At 36.7% G+C, this 23,118-nt stretch overlaps 1 protein-coding gene across 1 annotated transcript in view; it reads left to right on the plus strand.

Moving 5' to 3' along the window:
• Positions 1-234: 234 nt before the first annotated feature.
• The window catches only part of slc39a11 (solute carrier family 39, member 11), a 139,087-nt gene continuing 116,203 nt past the window's right edge, over positions 235-23,118 (plus strand). Inside the window, exons 1-2 of the mRNA XM_015035635.1 lie at positions 235-310; positions 22,619-22,777. Of these exons, the coding sequence (XP_014891121.1) occupies positions 22,622-22,777 (156 nt within the window). The 5' untranslated portion in view covers positions 235-310; positions 22,619-22,621. The remainder of the gene's footprint in view (positions 311-22,618; positions 22,778-23,118) is intronic.

The raw sequence follows: 23,118 nt of genomic DNA on the forward strand, positions 1-23,118 counted from the left end.
TTTTTAAGCTACCGTCGCTAGCTTCTCTTTTGATTTGTTGACATTGTGTTGCTGCATCGTGTGAGAAATCCATCTGTTGACTGAGTGGTTTTGCTTCTAAAGTTGTTGCCTTTTCACAGTCTAACATTTGGCTCTGTAGACATCGAAGCAATTTTTGTGACAGGTTGTCTCCACTAAGAGGTTAACTGAACGGTTGCTTTTATGTTAAGGTTTCAACACATCGATTTATCTGACTTGGACTCATTCTCTTTTTCTTATCTGCCCTGTTCAGAAGCGGATCTTGGATGGAAGTTTGGGTTTTGCAGCCGGGGTGAGTTTATTGTCCTCTGAACTCTACAGTTCACACACCGACACATACACACACTGCAGATCCCAGTGTGTTTCACCACAGCATGCCGAGTTCCCCCAAGACCTCATATAAACTCTGACACGTTCTGATGCCACATCTAATTTGATTAAATGTGAGGTAAGTATTCCCCCGAAGCAGGACTTGACCTTATCATACGGATTTTATATGCTGCAAATGGAAAAGATCATCAAATTCCCATGAGTCTTTTTCTTTCAATTACATTTTTTCGATTTCTTGCAGGAAAATAAACAGTTTATTGGCAAATTTATTTATCTTGCCGGTTAGAAAGGTAAGCTGGCACTGAATCCTGATGTTATACACAGATGCCTAAATCACATTGAAGTCATACAAAAAATAATGTGAAAGCTTGTTCAGGCCTATGATACTACGAAAGACTTACTAGAGATTTTACCACCTATGATAAACCAGTCAATATATGAACATTTTTAAACTCAGTTAATGCTAGCTGAAACAGATAAATAAAAAGCATTAGACACTGAATGCAGATTAGCATGTTTTTACAACATCAATAAATCATGTTGGCAACAATTTACAACACTAGGAGATGCTGGAGCACCTGCCTTTTTACCTTTGGACAAAAAAGTACCCTTCTGAAATCTTTTTTATGGTTTTTAAACAGTATATAGCTATTGATTTTTAGAAGGTATATATGCATAATGTTCAAGCTGTGCCTCTTTTAAAGACGGATTTCAGAATGACACTTTTTTGTGCTGAGGGAAAAAGGTAGGTTCTCACACTGGTTGCCGATGGTTACATGTGCCGCACAAGGTGCCCTTTTTTCCGCTGAGCACCCGTTCCCCAAAATGTCTGTGTAGACCAATTTGATTATCAAAAGGTAGTTTTAGTTGATTTACCCTCGAGAACCTGTGTGCTCGCTTCAAGTTTAACAACCCCTCATAGTAAATGTCAATGTAATAAACCTTTTAACAGATTTAATTGGTGACTCTTATTTTTTTCTTGTTCTATTAAAGCTGAAAGTCTTTTCCCCTGTAAAATAATAAGTCAAGTTGTAATTAAAGGCTATGATAGGTGATGAGACGAGACGAAAACTACATTATTGGAGAGCACCTTTTCTTTAGGTTGATGTTGCCAGGGAAGGATTCCATCTCAGGTTTTATTTCACTGTAAATCTACAGTGAATCATTTTATATTTCTTTATATTCTAAATAAATAACAAGCACAGAGAAATGTCAACCATTCAGATCTTGTTTCAAACTTAATAAGCTACTCACCATAAAATGTATTTTTATGCATCTTTTTATCTTTTATTCATTTGAAGATTTTCTTTTTCACCATCTTTAGTTTGTAAATGGTCTTTGACCTGTGGTGTAATGCTTTCTAGTTGAAGGATGATTTAGAAGTAAATAATACATTCTGTTGAATTTTCAAACATCTTTGCTGGTATTCTTTCCAATTAGTTGAAACGACTTTTGGATTCTTCACAAGATGGAAGTTTATAAATGTGCATAGAACAACTCTTGGGAAATAGAAGCATACACTTCTGCAGCATATTAGCAAGTAAAATACAGTAGACAGAGTTACTAGGTGACTAAAAGTGGTCGCCTATCAGTTCTGGTCTGCTTACCAGTAGTTTAGTTAGTAGCAGGCTGACTGCTGCGTTTGGCTTGTTTTTAGTTAAAAAATCCAGTCAATCAGCACCGTCACTCAGGGCAGATGGAAAGAGGAGGGACAAGACCAGTTTGCCCTTTATTTCTCCAAGAACATTCTTTGCAAACTGGAGATTGCATATGATTACAGATGGGGAGTGAATGGAGGTCAAACAGATCGAAATGTCTTTAAAGATACAGTACTATGGGAATGTTAAGTGGTTGACTTTACAGACCTGTCTAATGGACAGCAGAAGTACAAATATGGAACAACTACAAGCCTTTTTCAACTTTTCTTGTTTGCTGAACTTAAATCGTGGAATTGGGTCGACCTGTTTTTAACTTGAGGTACACTGCTTGCAGTTTTTCTGCCCATTCGGCGATCTTTAAAAAGATCTCTGATTCTGACCAATACCTTTATTTTATTTTTTTTAATGTATTTATTTTTTTCCAATTGACACTGTTAAAGTGTTTTTCTGGTGGTATGTGTTTTCCTTGGGGTGTTTTCAGAACCTTAATGAGCAGCGTTGGGACTGAGAATGGTTCTCTTTAGTACCAGGTCTAATATTCCCATTAACCCTCATGTTTGTGCAACTTGTGGTTTGTTCTGGAATGAAAAGCACAAGCATCAGCCAGGTGCTCTTAATCAATTATGCTCTATTATCTGGCTCATCAATTAATCAAGTGCACTCAGATTTTTTTAAGGCTTCACCTGCAGAACTGAACACCCCTGACCATTTCACTAGTCCTACCATACTTGGTAGGATGGCCAATGAACATTTAAATCCTTGTTCTACCAGATGCTTGTTATTCCTTCATATTTAGAGTGATACTGTGAAAACAACAGCTGCTTATTGGCCCTTTGGGGCATCTTGTTGCACTTATCCTGTCGGGCTAAATTTTTTTGTTACACGCAGACAGACGTCTTCATTGTCTGTGAGTCGCTGCTAACACCCTTGCAAGCTAGGCAGCTAGTTCATACATTTCTTTGGAGATATAGGTCTTAAATTTCATTCATAATGGTCTTAAAAAGTCTGAAATTTGATTTGGTGAAACTTCCAGAAACCTTGATTATAGACTGCACCAAGGACAGTTGTCCTATTAGCTTCTTCTCAGATGACCGTTCCCCTTAATGGGCTTGTCAGTTTAGGGGCAAAGTTTGCCTCAGTAGGTTTACAGTTGGTTCTTGAGGTCTCAACATGCCTCTCTGCGATCCTTTAATTGAGCTGTTTGAACTGCCAACAGGAAGGTGTTCATACTCGAAGGTGCAATTTTCACTACTGCCTCGACCGTGGGAACAATTCACTAGCCCTCCTCAAAACAGAGGAGGAAGAGAAGACCTAAATAGAGTTTACCAATTTTCCTGCTGGAAGCTAAAGCTGAGTTGTGTGTTTGCATTTTCTGAGGTATTTCATCAAAAACATTCTTCCTTCCCTCTTATGGTCTCACTGCATGTGATATTATTATTCTGGGTGTGTTCCGTCACTATGATCACAAAAGTCTGAGCTCCTAATTGCTCTGTTCTACTAGCACCTAGATTTACTCCACCATAGGTCTCGTTCTTAGGTCACTGCATCCCCTCATTTGACCTTGTACCAAAACAAAAGTTGATTTTTTTTTTATATTTGTTTTAGCAGATGTTTTTACATTCAGTTGGTAATTATTATGAACACGTCTTGCCTGAAGCAAATGGATAAGGCAAAGTAATAAAAACAGGAAAGAGGACAAACACTCAGGAGGTCAGGAATGTGTTTACGAATGAAAACGTCTTGGTGAAGAGTGAAAAATTTACATAAAACATAAACTCGGTGCTCTCTGTTCATTTCTGAAATCTCCTACCACATGAATATGTCCATGTTCAGGCTGCCATACTTACATTGCCTTACTAAAGTATTCAAGCTCCAGATTATTTTCACATGACATCTACAAATTTGGATCTACTTTTTAGGTGTTATAAGTTAGAAAGATACAGAATAGTGCATGACTGTTGAGCAGGATGAAATTAATGCATGGTTTAAAACAAAGCTTTAAAAATGAAGACCTGAAAAGTGTGGTGTGCATTAGCAATCAGCCTCACTGAGTCAATGCTTCGAGTTTTCTCTGCAGATGAAGGTCTTTTTGAATGTCTCTACCAGCATTGCACACCTAGAAACTGCATTTCTCCCCCTACCCCCATTATTTTTGAAAAAAGCTTGAATGTTTTTTACTCATTTTCAATTAGATTTACATTTGGACTTTGACTATTCCATGTTTTTTTTTTTGTCGTTTTTGTTTTTTCCTTGTAAAATGTAACTTGAATTTATTCTTTTACAACTAACGATTATTCTAGTAGTTGATTAACCATTGATTAAGTGATTAATTGGGTTAAAATATTGGCTCATTTTGCGGTTTTCTTATTTAACCACTTGAATCATTTTATTCAATAATAGGAATACATTAAAATAAAGAAATAAAATACATTAAATGATAAATAATTCAATTTCTTTTTAACATAAAACATTTTTTGTGTCTAAAACACAATGAAACAACTTTTTCTTTTTGGCTTACTTCCTGCTCTTAGTGTTGGGTTCTTTTAATAAATTGCCCTTTTTTGAGCGGCAGTTAAGGATTAATTGATTACTAAATTAGTTGACAATTATTTCATTAATTGATTAATTGTGATTAATGGTGATCTGAGTCCTAGAGCAGAGATGAGGACACTATGGATATTAGCTACTGCAATACTCATGTAGCAATACGTTATGCATGTTGATACGTTGTGAGCTAGGTTTGGTGTTTGAACAATTAAAAGAAGGAGTTTCAAGCGTTTTTAGAGGGAGTCTCGCGTATTTCCTGGCAGTTATGGTTCCTAACCCACGTGAATATCAGGGATCCTCTGTGTGGCTCATGACAGTCGGTGCATAGTGATCTGCAAGTGTTATCTGCATGATTCAGATCCTCCTCCAACTTGCATTCCCTCAATCCATGACATACGTGCACACACACGCACTCACACAGTCACAAACAGATTTGGATACAGATGGACACTCATGCTCACAGAACTAAGGAAAAAAAAACAGCCTTTGTCACTACATAATATGGCGTCATGCAGTGTCAGTGCGCAACTTCCCTCAGCTGTGATTGTTGAGGAAGAAGCCTAATGACCTATCATTAATGTGTGCATCCTTCCTTACTCAACTCTCCAGATTTTTTTTACCCCCTTTATATGGACGTTAAGCTCCTGACGACGTCTATTATTAGACAGAGGTGATGAAGCCGGCGTCTCCAAGTGATGTTAATCACAGTTTTGTTTTGTTTTTTCATATCAAGTATACGGAGAGCTACCAAAATATTGTTTGGTATGCTGGCAAATGATGAGAAGCTGCAATCTGAGACCCTGAAGCTTGGATCTACTCGGGAGGCAAGTTTCTGAGAGTGGCCCGTTACTACCACTCCAAAAGGGGAGTTACGAGATTTGGCAGATAGATGACTCTAAATGAATGGCTTTGTGATGCGTACCATGCTCTAAATTTGTGTTTTATTGATGGTTTCGTCTTTTTCCGCGATCACAGGCAACTTTTAAGATCAAATTTTTTTCTTGCGTCTCTCACGCTGGAGATGTGAGACACCCAGACAGGCAGGAGACGGCGAAGGACACCATTCAACTGAACGGCTCTGTAATCAAACTGCACTTTCTAGCAGCTAAACTGAAACTCTACCTTACAGTTGCAGTTTTATTTATTTATTTTTAAAATATTAAAACTTGTCTTTATTTATTCCCCTCCACTTCCAAATGATTAAAAATAGTTTTAAACTGTATTTGAAAACCTCAAAGTAAAAAATTAAATGATCTGTTTGAAAATTATTTTTATTTGTACAGCACTTTTCTAAACGCTGATACTTTACAGGAATAAAGTAAAATTTTATCAGAACCCAAAGCACATCAAACACTATAAGAAATGCATGAAAAAAAAAAAAAGACAGGGCAATAGTCATGCATTAAATAGCCAATTATGACTGTCGAATCAGAAGGTAAATTCAGTATCATTTTTTTCATCATTTATTGCATAATGTATATCCATACTAATTAAATTCATTTCAGTTTAAATAACAGTACGAGGTCTGTACTCTGATTTACAGAACATTATGACAAGTACTTGAAAATATGGGAGAATCCTGTATTTGGTAGTTTTAAAAACAGTTTATTAGAGAGTGGAGGTAGAAGTCTGCCTTAATTTTGGAATCTACAGTCTATTAAATTTGAAGACTAACTCCAGGTATATTTATTCCATGCATACTCGCCACATCAGAATCACAGAAGCTGAAACCGTAGGCAGCTGGCCATGACTGGAAGTGACAGTGAAATCTGCCGTGTGTTTTATTTGAACGGACCCCTGCCGTGCTGCTGCATGTCAAATCACAGTTAGCATAGTGTAGATCAAACACTGACATCAATCTGACAAAACAGTGGTGTTAAGCATATTTGCACATGTCAAGTACCGTGATATTATATCTTGGGGTCATACATAAAATATAACTATCTTAAGAAGTGTTCGCAATAATTTGAAGAGAATCATGTTGTGTGGACATCCAAAATTAACTATTGTTAGTCTTGCTTTAAATGCTTAAATTTCAAGTCTGATGTCCTAACAGTAGTCTGAGTAGATTATAGCTAATTGCTTTAACTCGTGTGTCGTCAATAAAAGTATGAAACATCCTTGTAGACTGTTTGAATTGTTCTGTACAAAATGTTCTGAGGAATGTTTTTGAAGTGGAAAAAGTTTCAGTCTGAAGGACTTAAGTGGCAATTTGTTTTTTTTTAATTTGCAGATAGTAATATCATAAACTCATAATGCTTTTCTTCTATATGGCTTAGCTACCAATTTTTGAGGCAGTTTCCTTGAAGAATTGCATTTGAGGCACATCTATCAATCTGTCTGAAGAACTTAGCCAACAACTAGTAGTTTTGTACCTTCATTTAGAGGAAATTACATCTGTATAACCTGTTCTTTCAATCTGATGCTGGATAAAGAAAACTCTGATTGCAAATAGCTTTTGAAGGAGTTGATGGAACAAATTCTTTTTAGTCTTTACTGTGGATGATTACTGAGTATATGGGGAATAGAAAGTTCACCCTCTGTGATGTTTAATACTATGTTGATGGATCTGTAGTGGCAATCATTTAAAGTTTCCCATTATTGAATGACTTTATCTACCTCTCCTGTATTTTGGGGGAATTATTGCATAGTTCTATGTTGGTTCATAGAGGTTTATAGATGGTTTGTTTTGTGTAGCATTGCTGTTGAGCTTGGAATCAATGTTCTGTTGATGATTTTGTACGATGACTCCGGTTTCGTACGAACTATAGCTTTTGAACAAATGGCCTCGCGTTTATTCTAGTATACTTTGGTAAACAGAGGCGTTGATGTTTGACTTGATGAATGCAAGGCCTCGTCCAGGAGCTGCTAAAACAATTCTAAATCATCAATGTCCTGCCATCTTCTATTTTTTATTTTTTTTGAAAGAAAAACCTTTGTGCTTTTGTAACCTTTCTGAACAATTTGCAGATGTTCAGCAAAGAACATTAACATTTAATAATGAAAACCTATGTCTCAGTATTGCCGTGTCTTACCTTGGGGTGAATAAGTTGGAATGATCACTTCTTAGACAATTGAATGCTGTCTTAAATTATTTTGTATCATAATTCTAGTAGTGTGGTATGATGTAGTATAGCTGGGTTACTGAACTTGGAGGATGACTTTGGGGATACTAAAAGACCAATCAATATTTTGAGAGTCCATAACTAACCTCAAACAACAACTGGGGTGTAAAACATTGAGTGCCATTGATATGTAGTTGTTATTATTAATAATAATAATCTGCCAATTGGCATGATCGGCTCAGAAACTCAAAAGACAGATCTTTTCCTAGTCTGTCAACTCATCATCCCTAAACACTATAAAAGCCTAATTTGTCCTGGTAACAACGACCATCTCCTGTGTGAAAATGAAAATGGAGGGCTTGCAAAAGAAAGGAAGCTGTATTTTCTATGACATATCCAGAAGTGTCTATGCTTCATTCAAGCTTCAAGACAAAGCCAACCTTTCAACAGATAACAGGAAGATTGAATATTACTGCCAAGTTCATCTATTTTATTTTTCTTTGAGGCTGCCTTTTGTCTAAAAATGCTTAAACTGTTGAGAGCCTTTTAGAAATATTTTCCGGGAAGTATGAAATTCTAAATTCTAAGAACCGTTTAAAAATGAACTCGTATGGTTTTTGTTTGGTCTAATACGGCAAGCTATTGGAAAAAAACTCTGAATTTACTAAAGTCAGAGGTTTATAACACAGATCTCTGATTGACGCATCTATAATGTAAGCTGGTTTTCCTATTCGTTTAATATTTCAGTTAGACTGCGGTTGAATAAAGTTTTATTTTAGCAATGCTACATAAGGACATTGTTATCCTGTAAAGATTTTTATATTACTGTGTATTTTAATGCTAAATTACAATAAATCATACCAATAATGTCTTTTGTCTTCTAGTTTAAGGTTATGGAAAGATGTCTTTGCTCAAAACGCATCCATTTGGCGTGCTTCAGAAAGAAGTGTTCCAACTTAACACCAAGTGTTTGATCACAGAGAAGAGTTTTGAAGTGCTGAATGTGAGATTGAGCTCTCGGAGCAAACCAGAGCACTTTGCAGCACCACTCCAGACCCTGATACACAAATCCTTCCTCAAGGTGTAGTTTTTGTTTTTTGGAGGTTTGATTTTCTAGTCGCGTAATCACACAAGTACATCTCTCTTTTTCAACGCATTTGTACTGTTTACGCCACAATTTGACCTCCATCCCTCCTGCTTACATCATTTTCTGTTTCATTGCAAACAAACAGCACTTTGGCTGCTTTCATTTTTTTAACTTGCCGTCTTTCTGGGAATTATCAGTCATCGGGGTGCTTGTTGGCTTTGCGGCCCACGTAACTGCTGGGCTGTTGGAATATTTCATTTATAAACCTTTTAAATTTGCAGCAGATGGTCTCTTACAACGCTAGTGAGAAACATGGTGGTTTCCCTTGGAGCTGTTGACCTCTGCCAGGCCCACTACCAAGAAGAACCACCACTGCTTAAACAACAACAACAACAAAAAAACATAGCCACATATGCTTAAACTACTTAAACACTGCTACTGTAATCTAATTGGTATGTGCTAAAAGACAATAAAGCTTTTCTGAACTTTTTCCATCTTCAGTTTGCTTTTAAGAGTGTGAAAGACACCAACAAATAGACCCGTTCACCCTAAGCATTTAGTCCTTGGAACATCAAATAAAAGCTGGCTGGACAACCTTAAAGACCTACTATGCACACACAGTTCAGATTAATAAAAAGCAAAGCCATTAAGAGATATAAAAACACACAGGAAGCCAGTGTAAAGAATATAATACGGGGATAATGTTGGAAGCTGTTACTAATGAAGTTTTTTTTTTAAAAGCTAATAAAGCTATCTCAGTTCAGTTGCACCGAACCAATATTAATATCTGAATCGGTCTCCATATTGAAAAAATAAAATAAAATAATCCAGATTGCTTATGGTGATAATGTACCCATTCATAAGGACAGATCTATTTAGTCCAATTCTGTCTTCTGCTCTGAGCAACATCATGCTTTAATTATATATTTTGCATTATTTTTAGAATTCCTAATCATACTTTCTGAACTAGTGAAAGGTTTGTTTCTGAATAAACCTGCTTTCTGAAAGGTTTGTTGCAGTTTGATTTTTACATGTTTTACAGGTAGTCGACCTGTTTTTGTTAGTTTCTTTATTTTACATTGGCTGTCATACTCCTAATTACACTGACTGAACTAATTAAAGTTCTGTGGTTTTCACATGTTTGACCAACCTTGTGAAGCTACTGGTGTTTTTAAGTGTGCTGTACTGGTGCAGAGTTATTGAATACATTTATAATTCAGTACATTTTTGTCTGCGTTGGGAGGAAGGGGGGCTAAGTCAGGTCAGCACTGTTTTTCTGGATCGGATCAGTATCGGCCAATCCTATGCCTCTGATATCTGTATGGAAGTGAGTAAAGAGGATTGGTGCATACTCACTGCAATATTTGCTACATTTTCAGCTTGTGCCGTCCCTTTCATATTTTACTGCGTCAAACAAACTAAACCCTTCGAAAAACCTTTTTACCTCCTCGCCTCTGGGGGCACTGCACCAAGAATCAGTGAAGAAACGACACAAAAACTTTTGAAGAAACGTAAGTTCTATTTAAAAAATAATGGAGTGGCATCAGATTTTAGCGGTTCTAGGTTTTCTCTCTTGACTTTGGCAAAAGCCCACAAGCCATAGTTGGAACAATTTTGGTTGTTGTGCGGTTAGCTGTAAAAAGTTCTAGCTCTCTGAATACGTTTGCTATCCCTTCAGTGATGTTACTTGATTTGACACAAAACTATAAAGTTTTCAATCAACTCTGTCCACTTTGAAGTTGGGCTGCCAGTAGCTGCCAAGAATAACCTGAAATTAAAGCAGCAAGTGAGAAAGTGTTTCCTCGGCTTGTAGCAAAGCAATTCCTTTCACAGTTGTGCTCTGCCAACCGAAGCTGGCAGTAAAAATACAATAAATTAAGCCATAGAAGAAGCAGTGGGAAGAAGAAAAGCTGAACATGGCACTCTATGAGGGCTTATAATGTATGTCATTTTCTGGCCCCGTGTGGTCGAATGTCTTCCCATATAGATGACTTTCACATTCTGTTTTATCCGCTGAAACACTTTGAAAGGGTTTTTGAGCTTGTAAGTAGTGTTTTATGTGTTTCCATCCCAGATTTTCTTGTTATTTTTAAATAACTCTCTGACACTTTGAAAAAAAGTGTTATTTAATGGAAACTGTGCAGAAACGTTGACAGTTGAAGCAATGAGAAAAATCTTAATGAAACTTCTGTAGCCTCTTAAGAGCCTGATGGATGTAGCGTTTGGTTAAAAATTTACTTTCCGTCTTATAAACGGAACAAATTTGGCAATAATGTTGGACTGGGAAATTTATGACCCATGTTCATTCTGATGATTAATATTTTTGGAGGGCAATTTTATTTAGAGACTTCATAATCCATTTTTATTTATGGTTTTAGTTTTGTGGTTTTTATTTTAATCCTGATTGTTGTTTTTAGTTTGGGTATTTAAAATGTTTTCCATTTCCAGTTGGTGTGTTTTGTACCAAATTAAGGTTTTTTAATCTTTAAGAGGTCAAAGTCTCATTAAGCCATAATCATCATATTAGTTTAAAAAGGAATGAAAATGACAATATTATCATTTATCGCAATAATTTCTGGACAATTTATTGTCCAGCGAAATTTGTCTTTATCCACTTGTTCCAAATTTGATCAAATGTCTCTCTGTGGATGATGTTTGGATATTGAGTGTTAAGGTTAACTTTTCCATCTTGAATATTTCTAAGTATCCAACCAACAATCCACAGTAAAAGGGATTGTGTTGAGCCATTTCCCTTCACTGAAAGGGCCTTCAGTAGTTATCTGTAAGTTATCTGTCAAAAAAAAGTTCAATGATGATGTAATTCCAAAAACCAAGTTTGTGTTTTTACAAATGTCTCTAGTAAATTAAGTATACCACTTGGTTCAGTAAAAAAACATTTATTGCGAAGGCAACATCTCTGGCACCATTTTAAGCAGGCTCTGCTCTACTAAAAAGATGCAAGTTATGATATAAAATGTTAGCCAAAATAAAATAAGGAACTGATCCAGAATGTGAAGTTTTTAAAGAAATTATGTGTCAAAGTATTTATGTATGGAAGTCAGCCCTGTTTTCAGACACAGAAAGAATTTAAATATTCAAACTTCAAGTATTTGAAGAACTGGCGTTTAATTCTTAGTTTTCAGTTGCCAGAGGAAGACAACAGGAAAAGTAAAGAAAAAAATCCATTTTATTATTAAATACAAAAAGCTGCACGCCAGTATCTCGCTGAAATATAATCTGGACTCGCTTCTGTATTGAAACAGCAAGACTCTATTCTTAAGGACACACCCATGGTAAATGTGTCGCCTCATTGCAACTGGAGTGTTTGGATGTTACACATCAGCTCAGTATTCACAGACAGGAACTTCATGCTTTACTTCCATTTTATTTTCAACCAAGAGCCTTGTCTGTGAAGAAGAGTATAATGTGGCTTCCAGAGACTGCTGGGGCTGTTTGATGTGTTCGCTACTCCCCATCACATTTGGTCGCTCATCTGTATTCATTTTTATCATTTTCTTTTTTTCCTTTTTACCATTTTCCCTCACTAATGCATCCCTGAAAGTGCTCCTTCAGAACTCCAGTTCTTTGTTGAACCAATACTGTTTTAATGCCATATGGGCTGTATAGTCTTTAGAGGATATATGAAGCTATATTAAAATCAGACTTTAGCCTGTTTTAAAGACTTCATAACGGTAAAAGTTTTACATGACAAAGTATTTTGCAAATGCATTCAGTTTTGTGACCTTACATTTATTTTACCTATTTACAGAATTCTGCAGCACATGTTAAGACTGTCAAAGTCAAGCTAGCATAAGTGACTCATTTCCCTCTCCCTCACTTTTTTTTTTAATTAAAACTTTTTCCTGTCCTTATGTAGCCATCATAGTGTTGACTATTAGTAGCAAAGCACTGAGTCCCTTTATCTTCTATATATACTTGCGGAAAACCCACCCTACTCACTAATTTTCTCATGAAGCATTTCTAAGAATATTTGAAAGGATAAATAAAGATGATGTATGATTTTACATGAGTTTCACAATTACCATTTTGTGTCGGTCTGTTCCTACTGACATGTAGCTGTAATGTGACAAAATTTGAGAGTATGTATGAAGACTTTTCTAGTAAGTGTGTATAATGGCACATACATTCCACTGCTCTTTACCGCTGGTTGCAGACTTTCCAAAGTTGTGGTTGTTTCTCCAGTCATTTGTGCTAAAATATTTTTGAAGCTTTCAGGGTCATCTGCATTGCAGCATAAAATATTGGAATATAAAGTCAGGTTTTCTCATTATTCATCAGTTCACACCCTGACTCTCAAACTGTTTGATTTTGCCTCAAAACCAAACAGGTGGTTGCTGCCTCCTCGCAGGTTTGAAAAAATCAAAATGTGTAAAACATTTGTATTGCGCTCCTGCATGACGGATTATAGGCTTTTTTCTGTTTTGTTTGATTGCATTTAATTCAAACATGTTTGAAATTAGCTGCAGGCAAAAGCACACTAACTATTCAGAGCTGCTTTTTCAAACTATTGAATCCTTCCATCCATCTGTTGCCACATCCATCCACTCATTTTTTTTCTTCCTGCTCAGTCATGTACACGGTCGGAAGTGGGATTTGTTTGTTCCTTCGCTTCAGTGTTAAATTGAGAAGAAGCAGAGCGTGTCATGCGGAGGTCACACAAAACTCTAATTAATAAATGTCTTGTGGACCTGGAGGTTCCCCCCCCAAAGGGGTATTGTTTATGAATGGAGAGAGAGAGAGTTTTCTGTGGGTCTACATGCAAAGAAATGAATCGCATTTTGTGAACCATCAGTTCCTCTCCCACCTATGAAATATTTTTTTTTTACAAATGCTTTTAATAAGTTTGAATGGATTTGGTCATATTGACCATGACAATAGTTGATTTCGATGTCAAATTTAGATTTGGATGCCCTATACATAGTTTAAACATTTAGCATACTAAGATGATCAAATCTACTTCAGCACAAAGAGTCTGCAGAGTGTATCATGATTATCTTGTTGCTGCACCATTTGAGTAATTTTTCAGCCAATTTTATTGCGGTGGTGCAGAACATATGGCATAGTTGCAAAGTTGTTCTCCCTGTGAATGCTTGGTTTCTCTCCAGCTTCCTCCCACAATCCAAAAACATGACTGTTAGGTTAATTGGTCTGTATAAATTCTCCTTAGGTGTGAGTGTGTGTGCATGGTTGTTTGTCCTGTCCGTCTCTGCGATGGACTGGCGACCTGTCCAAGGTGTACCCCGCCTCTCGCCCGTTGACAGCTGGATAGGCGCCAGCACCCCTGCTGACTCCAGTGGGATAAGAGTGTAAGAAAATGGATGGATGGATGGAAATGCCTCAACAACTGTCAAATGCGTAGGAAGGCAAGTCATTGAGCATTGACACAAGGGAGAAGCACAATAGTGTTACAGGACTAACACTACTGACTCAATTTACTCTTGATTAGGGGTCACTAAACCACAGATGCAACATGAGGCTTCAGCAAATTTGTAGACCCCTGATAGAGTTTTACCAAATCCTCTTTCTACAGACCCTTGCAGCTTTGAGACCAGAAATAAATTGTATCTGCTTTTGATGAAAGCTTTTTTTTTTTTAAAAAAAAGTCTAATGAAATGCTGCAAGATCGCATTAGAAATGCTTTTTTTTTTTTTTAATAGAAAAGAGATAAACATTCTGGTGTATCTTATGGATTTAGCAGCATGGCTTTATTCATTTACTTATTTTTGCCACAGCATCATTCCTTTCCTGGATTACATGGATTTAGGTGTACACTTAAGAGACTGCAGAATGCTTTGCACTGGATGAATCACAGAAAGCATGTGGCATGCTATGCTGTGTAATTATCTAAAATGCCGCTAAATGAGCATCACTGTTGATTCAAAATCATTTTTTTGGCCACCTGGCACTATACACAAAATACCAGAACCAATACTGTTACTTAATGTAATGATAGCTGACTTTAAAAAGGACTAAAATAGTCTGAGAGATGATGGCAAACGGGAACTAAAAAAACATGAAGGTGACACATCAGGTGGGACAAAGTCGGAGAGTCCTTTAGAAATTAAAGTCCTTTAGAAATTAAAATAGACAATTAAATGGTGAGAGAAACATTTTTTTTTCCAATAAGAGAGAGCCTTGAAGTAGCGTTTCATGTTATTAAAATAGAACACACTCAAAGTGTGGGTCTGCCCAAGATAGCCTTTTCTCACCTTCACTGTAGATTAATTTACATTTGCCCACTGTTGCAGAAAGCAAAACTTTCTGGATGAAGAGACAGAAACGTGTTCATATCATCTGTTTTGCTCTTAATATGCAAGAGTCATATTGTCTCAAGTGCTTTTTGAAGCTCATTTAGTAAAGTAGGTCTTTGTGTTGAGCACTAATCAACTTGATTCATGTGTCTCTGTTCTCGTGATCCAAATATCACTGTTTTCACATAAAGGCTGGGATTAGATGAGCTACCATCCTCTGCTGGCAAAACAGCCCGACTATTGGAATGAAAAAGCTCTATAGCTCTGCAGGCTTACAGATATAACTTAGAGAAATCCAGAAGCCCCTTCCTGCTTGTACTATAGAGTTGTAAATGAGTTATTGAGTTTGCATTAACTCTTTACTTTCTGAGGAATAAATAACACTAGCTTAGTTCAAAGGAAATCTGCTAATTCATCTTCTTATAGAAATATTTTACCACACACTTCAAACCACAGAGATGAACACTCTCCTGCCACCTTATGAGGTAGTGAATTTTTTTTCATGCAAACTAAGTAGTCAATCACATGGCAGCAATGTGATGCATTTCGACCATCTTTACTCAACACCAATGTCAGGAAGCGTCCAGTTTTATCGGATGTTGTTTGGGGAAAAGTTCCACGTTTAGATGAAATGGCAGACACCTTGAGTCAGCTGTAGTCATCATGCCAGGCCACTATATGGCACTGTGATCTAGGTATGTCATTGAAACCCACATGTGCTTTTGACCCTTAGCTTCCACCTTATTACCTTCCACCTCCTTTAGAAAACAGTAATCTACCTCCAATGAACCAGGTGCTCATGTAACACATTCCTTATCAGAAGTTGTTAAGCTGGACAAGTTAAGTAGTACGACAGGGCAATTCTACCCGCCATTGTTTATCTGCCTGAACACACCTCCGCTGGTCGGTACTCCCTAAAAGGTTTCACTGTAAGACCAGGAATCAAAAACTGCTGATGTGAGAGACTTCAATCATTGGAGACGTGTAAACCAGTGGCTGGTTACGGTTTCACTATAAAGCAGCTCTGTGAAAACAGAGCCTTAGACGCAAAAACAACAAGGTTTGGATTGATTTGTGAATTTTCTACCTATTGAAGGACAGCATCACAAGATAAAAGTAATAATAAAGGTTTATTGCACATTTTGATCATGGAGTTTCAAAATGTCCAATTACTGTGGACTGTAGAGACAAGAAAGGGTCGACATAAGTCGGAGTCTAGTTCAGTAAGTGATATGGAGTATGTCAGGTCAACTGCATAAGATATAAAAAAATTGTCAATACTGGAAATAACTTGTATAAATCAGACATTTGCTAAAACATTTAAAGCTGTTAAATATGTTTGTTACATCTATATTTCGATTTGTAAGGATTAGCCGTCAAAAGCATTTGGTCAACTTTCTTCATACATCTTGTAATAAATTCTTGTTTTGCTGCAGAAATCATCGACCACACTTGCACTTAACATTCTCTGTAAAGCTTGCTGTTATTTTCTGAAATTGACTCCCATTGCTCAGATGGAACCTCCCGCTCAGCTTGGTGTTCGCTGATTACAAAATTGATTATGCTGCACCCAGATGATTGCTCTCAAGTCTTGTAAGACCAGAGAACCCCGTTGTGCTTGGAAGAGCGGCGTTAATGGCGGCCGCATTGATTTTGTGGCTTTATGCTTTTTTTCTCCTTGTCCTTTTTTTTTTTTTTTTTTTATTCTGTATGTGTTCTAGCAAGGCACGCATTAGAAAATATCATGCTGATGATTGGGTTGACATTTTCAAAACACTGAGAGAATGCTTCAGAAATACGTTTGGCATATTTATGAACCGGTGAGGATGTCTTTCAGTTGTAATTTATATATTTAAAAATGTCAATTGCTAGCTTTGGTTGGTGTTGATTTAAAATGCTGTGGACACACTTAAAATTCATCCTATGCAGAAATCAAGACAAAGTACAATCTGCAGGTAGCCACTTGCTGCCTTTTGGGGCCGAGTACAAAATAACAAGATGAAAACCTTCTGTTGTGTGAAATCTTTGCTTACTGATTGGTATAGATCCACTCTGGTTCTGATGGCGGGACAAGAATTCAGTCCGCCCACTCTATTTCTTCCTAAGGTTCCACTTCAAATGTGCAACTCTTATTGCAGTAGCGAGTCCACGATAACAAGGTGTGCCTGATTTATTGAAGCAGTCGAAAAGTGTGTGTGTGTTTCAATTTGAGCGAACCTCATTTTGTCTGTTTCTCTCATGGGGTCCGGCCTATTCGCCTTCCAGCAGAGTCACGTACTTCTGTTTTATCAAAAACCCCGGGCGTCACAAATCAACACTGAGGGAGACCATTAGCATTATCACAGAGAAGAGAAAATGGAAAGAAAGGAAACCAAGGACACAGAAATACCTTGAGTCTATTGCCTTGAGTGGTCTTCATGTTGTTCTGTGGAAACTCTCCAACCGTTGCTGCTGAACACAGCTGGGAGTTCTTCCGCTTATTTTCTTTTGATATCAGATTTCACTAACATTTAGTAGTAGGTAGTTTCTGATAGTTGTTGCTATTTTTATTGCTAAAACACCTCCTGAAAGGTAATGATTTTTCATTGTACATTTCAGAGTTTCAGTTCTTGAACCCCATTATATGAGTTTTGCAGCCTCCTACCAAATGCTAAAATAAGCATTTAAAATATTTGCACATTTCCATCGATAGAATGAAGGTTTCATTAATCTTTAAAAAGTAGATTTGCTAGGGAGTAATTCTGCTCAGTTCCAAGTCTCCAGTTTCAAATTTCAGTTCTTAAAATGAAGGTGTATATAGGGATTAGGAGGTCAGGATAGTTATTAACACAAGAGTCAGAGCAAATGTATGAGAGCAGTAACTTGGGCCCTTAAGAGCCCTAACAAAAAGGAAGGAAGGTCAAAAAACTGGCATAAAGTTGAGCTGGAGCTGGCTGAATCAAAACAATGGACTGGTAATTGAAGTCTAAAACTCTGGCAAAGACCTGAGTGTTGATCCTTAATTACCTTTTGTAGCTAACAGGGCAAAAGCTAAAACATTGTTTTGAAGTATTTGGCTTTAAGAGAGATAAAAAGAGAAAGGCAAGCTAGCATCCTGAAGCTAGCTGTGCTTGGGTAAGATAATTTACATAACAACGGAGTGAAAATGTTACTCAAGGTAACATTAGCTTAGTACATGCTAGCTAATTACGGACGCTCATCATAGCTGGCATGGTTTCCATACCGCTCAACTATCCAGTTCTACTGTGGGTACAAATTCAATCATTAAAATGCTCTTCAGTCAACAATCCTTCCAGACCCCTCAGGTCTTCTGGTTCTGCTCTGCATCCCCAGAACCAAAACCAAACGAGGAGAAGCAACATTCAGCTTCTATGCGCCACAAATCTGGAACAAACTTCCAGAAAACTGTAAAACAGCTGAAACACTGAGATCCTTTAAATCTCGACTAAAAACCCACCTGTTTAGAGTTGGATTTGAAATGTAATCAATCACGAATTTAACGATGACACTTGACTTAATGTAATGTTTTGATTTTTGATTCTACGTTACATGACTCTGTTTTTGTGTTTGATGTAAAGCACTTTGAAATGCCTTGCTGCTGAAATGTGCTACAGAAATAAAATTTGATTGATTGATTGATTGCCTGCCTGTACTGAAGCTGAGCATTGGCACAGAAACAAGTCAGAACCGGTGGAAGCCTACCCTGCTGAATGTAGCTCATCACGTAAGCAAAGATGCTGTAAAATTGGCTGAAAAAACAAAAGCTGGATAGCGCTGATGTAAAAGAATCTACACTGCTCAAAAAAATAAAGGGAACACTCAAATAACACATCCTAGATCTGAATGAATGAAATATTCTCATTGAATACTTTGTTCTGTACAAAGTTGAATGTGCTGACAACAAAATCACACAAAAATCATCAATGGAAATCAAATTTATTAACCAATGGAGGCCTGGATTTGGAGCCACACACAAAATAAAGTGAAATGTTCCCTTTATTTTTATTGAGCAGTATATTTGAGAATAAAATATTCCTTTGTTGCTCACTTTGAAAATATGAGTTTATCAGTCGGAAATTAAAAGGCATATAGGAATACAACACAGTAATACAACACAGTGCTATCAGTTAAAAAAAATACTGATGGCAAAATTTAACATTACATACATAAAGGATATTAACTCTATGAGACATGCTGTCCACTGTTTTGCCATACAGGGAAGTAACTTTTAAATAAGATTTTTTTTTCCTAAATGCTGTTGAATTACCTTCTGTTCATTTGGCAATGAACAAGTTGACATTCTTTTACTTGTAAACTGTATTTTCCTGGAGGAAAGTAGATTCTGTGCTGCTCTTTATACACTTGGTCAGCTTTCTGAAGTATCTGCATCACTGCTGGTGGAGAAACACTCTGACCTGCTTATTGTCATTCCTGAGCAACATCTGCCCTGGTGGCAACCTTATCCCATATTTGGATCCTATTTAGGAGTCAAGTATGGCACTTGCTTCACTGTGACTGGAACTCTTCCCTCCAATGTCTTGATGATTCAGTAAATGGCTGATCTTGTGTCTGTTTAATGAATGACTTGTGTTTTCTGGGAGCTTCACAAGCACTGCTATCGCTAAAACATTTCTGTTCTTTTCATTGAATCAGGAGGATGTCCTGTCATTTTTAAAAAAAATACATTTTTGCTATTGATAAAATTAATTGCATTTTGTCCAATCACTTCACATAGGAGCCTGTTCTCAATAAAAATTCTCAAAGTTAAAGCAAAAGTAATCATTCAGTGTCTCTCAAAGCTTATAGCTGTAACAATAGATGATTGTTGATTCCAGTAAACAAGGCATCAGATATAATCTTTTATTTATTCTCCCAGAGCTGAATGACTTTACACTCGTCTGCTTCAGAATGCATTTGTCATAGATGTGCTGTTGAATACTAATCACAGGAAGTAAGAGAGAGCTTATTACAAACCTTACCTGGAAAATGTCAGCGCACCTAAATATAATAGAAGCAGCTACATTCTCATTTCGTTTCAAGAGCAAGGATTAAGCTCAATACTCTTAGTAATACATTTATATATGAAAAGCTTTACCCATAGACATCGATATATGCATGAGCAGAACAGTATTATCATTTATGAGAGCAGGAACTCCCAATGTTTGGCCAGCGGTAAGAACTTAAAAATAAAAGTTGAAAATAGATGTTGGAACAAGTGCTCAGGTTGCCTGAAGAGACCGTCCCATTCAGGTTTAATGAGTGAAATAGGATCGTGTGGTAGCTGCAAAGGAGATGGAACAGAGGTTCTTGGGTAGAAAAGAAATGGAAAATAGAAATGTTGGTTGCAGAGGAATGCTTTGTAGATATTTGTTGTTTTATTTGTCCAGTGCAGATTAATCTTGAAATGTTCATGTCTGTATAAAAAGACACTAAACCATTGGTTCTTACTGAACTTAGCTAGTTCAATAAAGGTTAAAAAAACTTTTAAATTCATGCTACTGTAGGTTCTGTAAAATTTGATGTCTTTTCTCTTTTTGCCCTCTCATATCTTAAGTCGCCCAAGTCAGTTTGTTGTTCTCCGTGGGGTTAAGTGATGTCGCGTGATTGACATTTAAATGGGACATTTTCTACTCACTGTCATTTGGAAAGTGCGGAAACATTGCAGTGATCTTTCAACTCCATTTCTTACAGCCTCTCACATGTGAGAAATTTCATTTAGAGTCCTTCTTTACACCACATCTTTCATCTACATCTTTTACTAAAAAGGGATTTTTAGTTTCCTTTTTTAAAAGGTTTTGTAGGAAACTGTATGGCTATTAGTATGGTGTGGATTTTTAGGTTGAACATTTGTTCTCTTCTATTGCAACTGCAAAAGCTGAAAAAAGCTCTTATCCACTGAACATCCCCTGGAGTTCAGTTAAACCTATAATTGAGAAATAAAAGGAATATGGCCCATGTGTAAAAGCATTTGAAAAATAAGCCATGAGTGTAGCACAGTTACGTTGATACTCATTATGACTGGGGTTTATGATTGTAAAAAATGAAAAAATAAAATATCTGGTGGTTTCACTACTTAAATTCCTAATAGTGACAGTGGATGACTCCAATATGTTTTCAAAGCAGAAGTCGTGATTTATTACAATTAGAAAACATAAATTTGCAAACCAGCAAATAAAACCAGCATACAAAAACCAAAACCTTATTTTTAACGTGGACACAAAGCTTATAGTTGTGTGTTTAAAACAGAATATTTTGTTTAAGGTCTTTACTGCATCTTATATTATTACAATAAAAACTGTCATGGTTTTTCCGACTTGTAAAATGGAAGCCCAGACAGGTTCATGAGAAAGAGGCTGGAAATGGAAGTGCCTTATTTTATAGGCGATTATTGTAAGAATTTGACTGGTGCCCACTTTTGACAGTTTGACAAAAATCAGAAAAGAACGAAATGAGATTTCTATTCCCAGTATTGCACTAAAGCACATACAATCAAGTTAGACATTGGTATACAAAATCTAATGCCAGAGGCTGTGAAGTTGCATAATGTTTTAGCGCTTGGTTGGTTGAACAATAACCTCAAATTGCTTTTGATTGGCAGCTTCTGTCTTGTATTTCCCCTGCTGTTGGATTGTGTAAGAAAGCTGGTGTCAAAGGAGCAGTATGAGGTTTTGTTCATGTAAAAATCCATGTTAGGCAGAAAGTAGACCCTTTACCATTACTGGGGTTTTTACACTTACATTATTTTTTACCTTCTTCTTGTCTAACTAAGTGTACAAAAACCAAACACCATATATTGAACCATCCCATTAAATTTTAAACCGTCTTTAAAAAATCCTACAAAAACCTAGAGTTCAGCTGTCATAATATCCCATATTCTATGAATATACAATAATTATCTGTTCTGAACAAATTTAGCATTGATAGGCATTAAACTTCATGTCCTATTGGTCTTGTATAATTTAAATGATATTTAACGTTGCCATGTTATTGAGATCCATTTTCATGTTCAAACGAACCAGGTACTTTAAACACTATTGTTCACTATAGAGCACCCTGTACTTAGACATTACTATTTAATGTTCACACAAGAAGAAAGTGGTGATGAAAGAAGTTGTGCCACTGAAGAGTGAGACTACATGACAAAGATTTATGTGGCAGTTTGTCCAGTGACGAGGACAAAGTAACAGTACCTTGGATACTACACAAACGAGAACTCTACCAAGAGATTTAAAAGTACTCTGAGGCTTTTTAGTCTGCTTCTTTATCTATTTGTGACACATTTTTAATTAAAAAAGACAAAAAATAAGCAGCCTGGGCTACATTCAGGTACCTGTTGTAGTTTTGCTCAAAGGAATACTTTACATTTGCAAGTCATTTTAAAACATGGTAGCAATGAACAGAAGTACACTTTCACTTTCTTGTCCTACTTGTGAGGTATTAACTGTGCTAGAGAAAGATAGCTGTGAAAGCGTTACGCAGATGACACCAAACTGGGCCGTAGCTAATCATTTGAGAAAAGCAGTTTATCAGAAACATGAAATAAAATCCTATGCTTGTGATTGCTAAAAATCTGCATTGTCCAACAACTCTAGTGCAGTTAATAAACAATAATTTTCTTCTTTTTTTTCTTGCATACCTTAGGTAATGTTGGCTGCATCCTATTGGTCATTGCTGGCACCCGCAATTGACATGGCAGAGGATTCTGGGAAGTACGGCTCATTCGCCTTCCTGCCCGTGGCTGTGGGATTCACGCTTGGAGCAGCTTTTGTTTACTTTGCTGACCTGGTGTTGCCCATGCTGGTAAGAATCTCGTATTTGACTGAAAGGATAATGAGAAGGACTATTGTGGTTGGCATGTACTGAAAACACATTTTCCACCAAACTGACCGAAAGGACTGTCCATGGATAAATTACCTTATGCTTGGCCATTTTCCCTAGCAGTACACATACTGTGAGAAGTTTCTAGAAATAGTTAAAGGTTTTCTGAGGTGAGTCAAAGTGTTTTTTTTTTACAGTACTGAAGTACCTGGAACACTCTTGTGTGGTTCAGATAATTACATAATTGGTTCTGAGAGCTGCTGCTCTTCAATAAATAGAGGCTATGCGAGAAACACTTAAGGCCCAGGTGATATTTTTTTTTA

Source organism: Poecilia latipinna, unplaced genomic scaffold, assembly GCF_001443285.1.
Source record: "Poecilia latipinna isolate Pla-1442-1.1 unplaced genomic scaffold, P_latipinna-1.0 Scaffold341, whole genome shotgun sequence".
Taxonomy (NCBI): domain Eukaryota; kingdom Metazoa; phylum Chordata; class Actinopteri; order Cyprinodontiformes; family Poeciliidae; genus Poecilia; species Poecilia latipinna.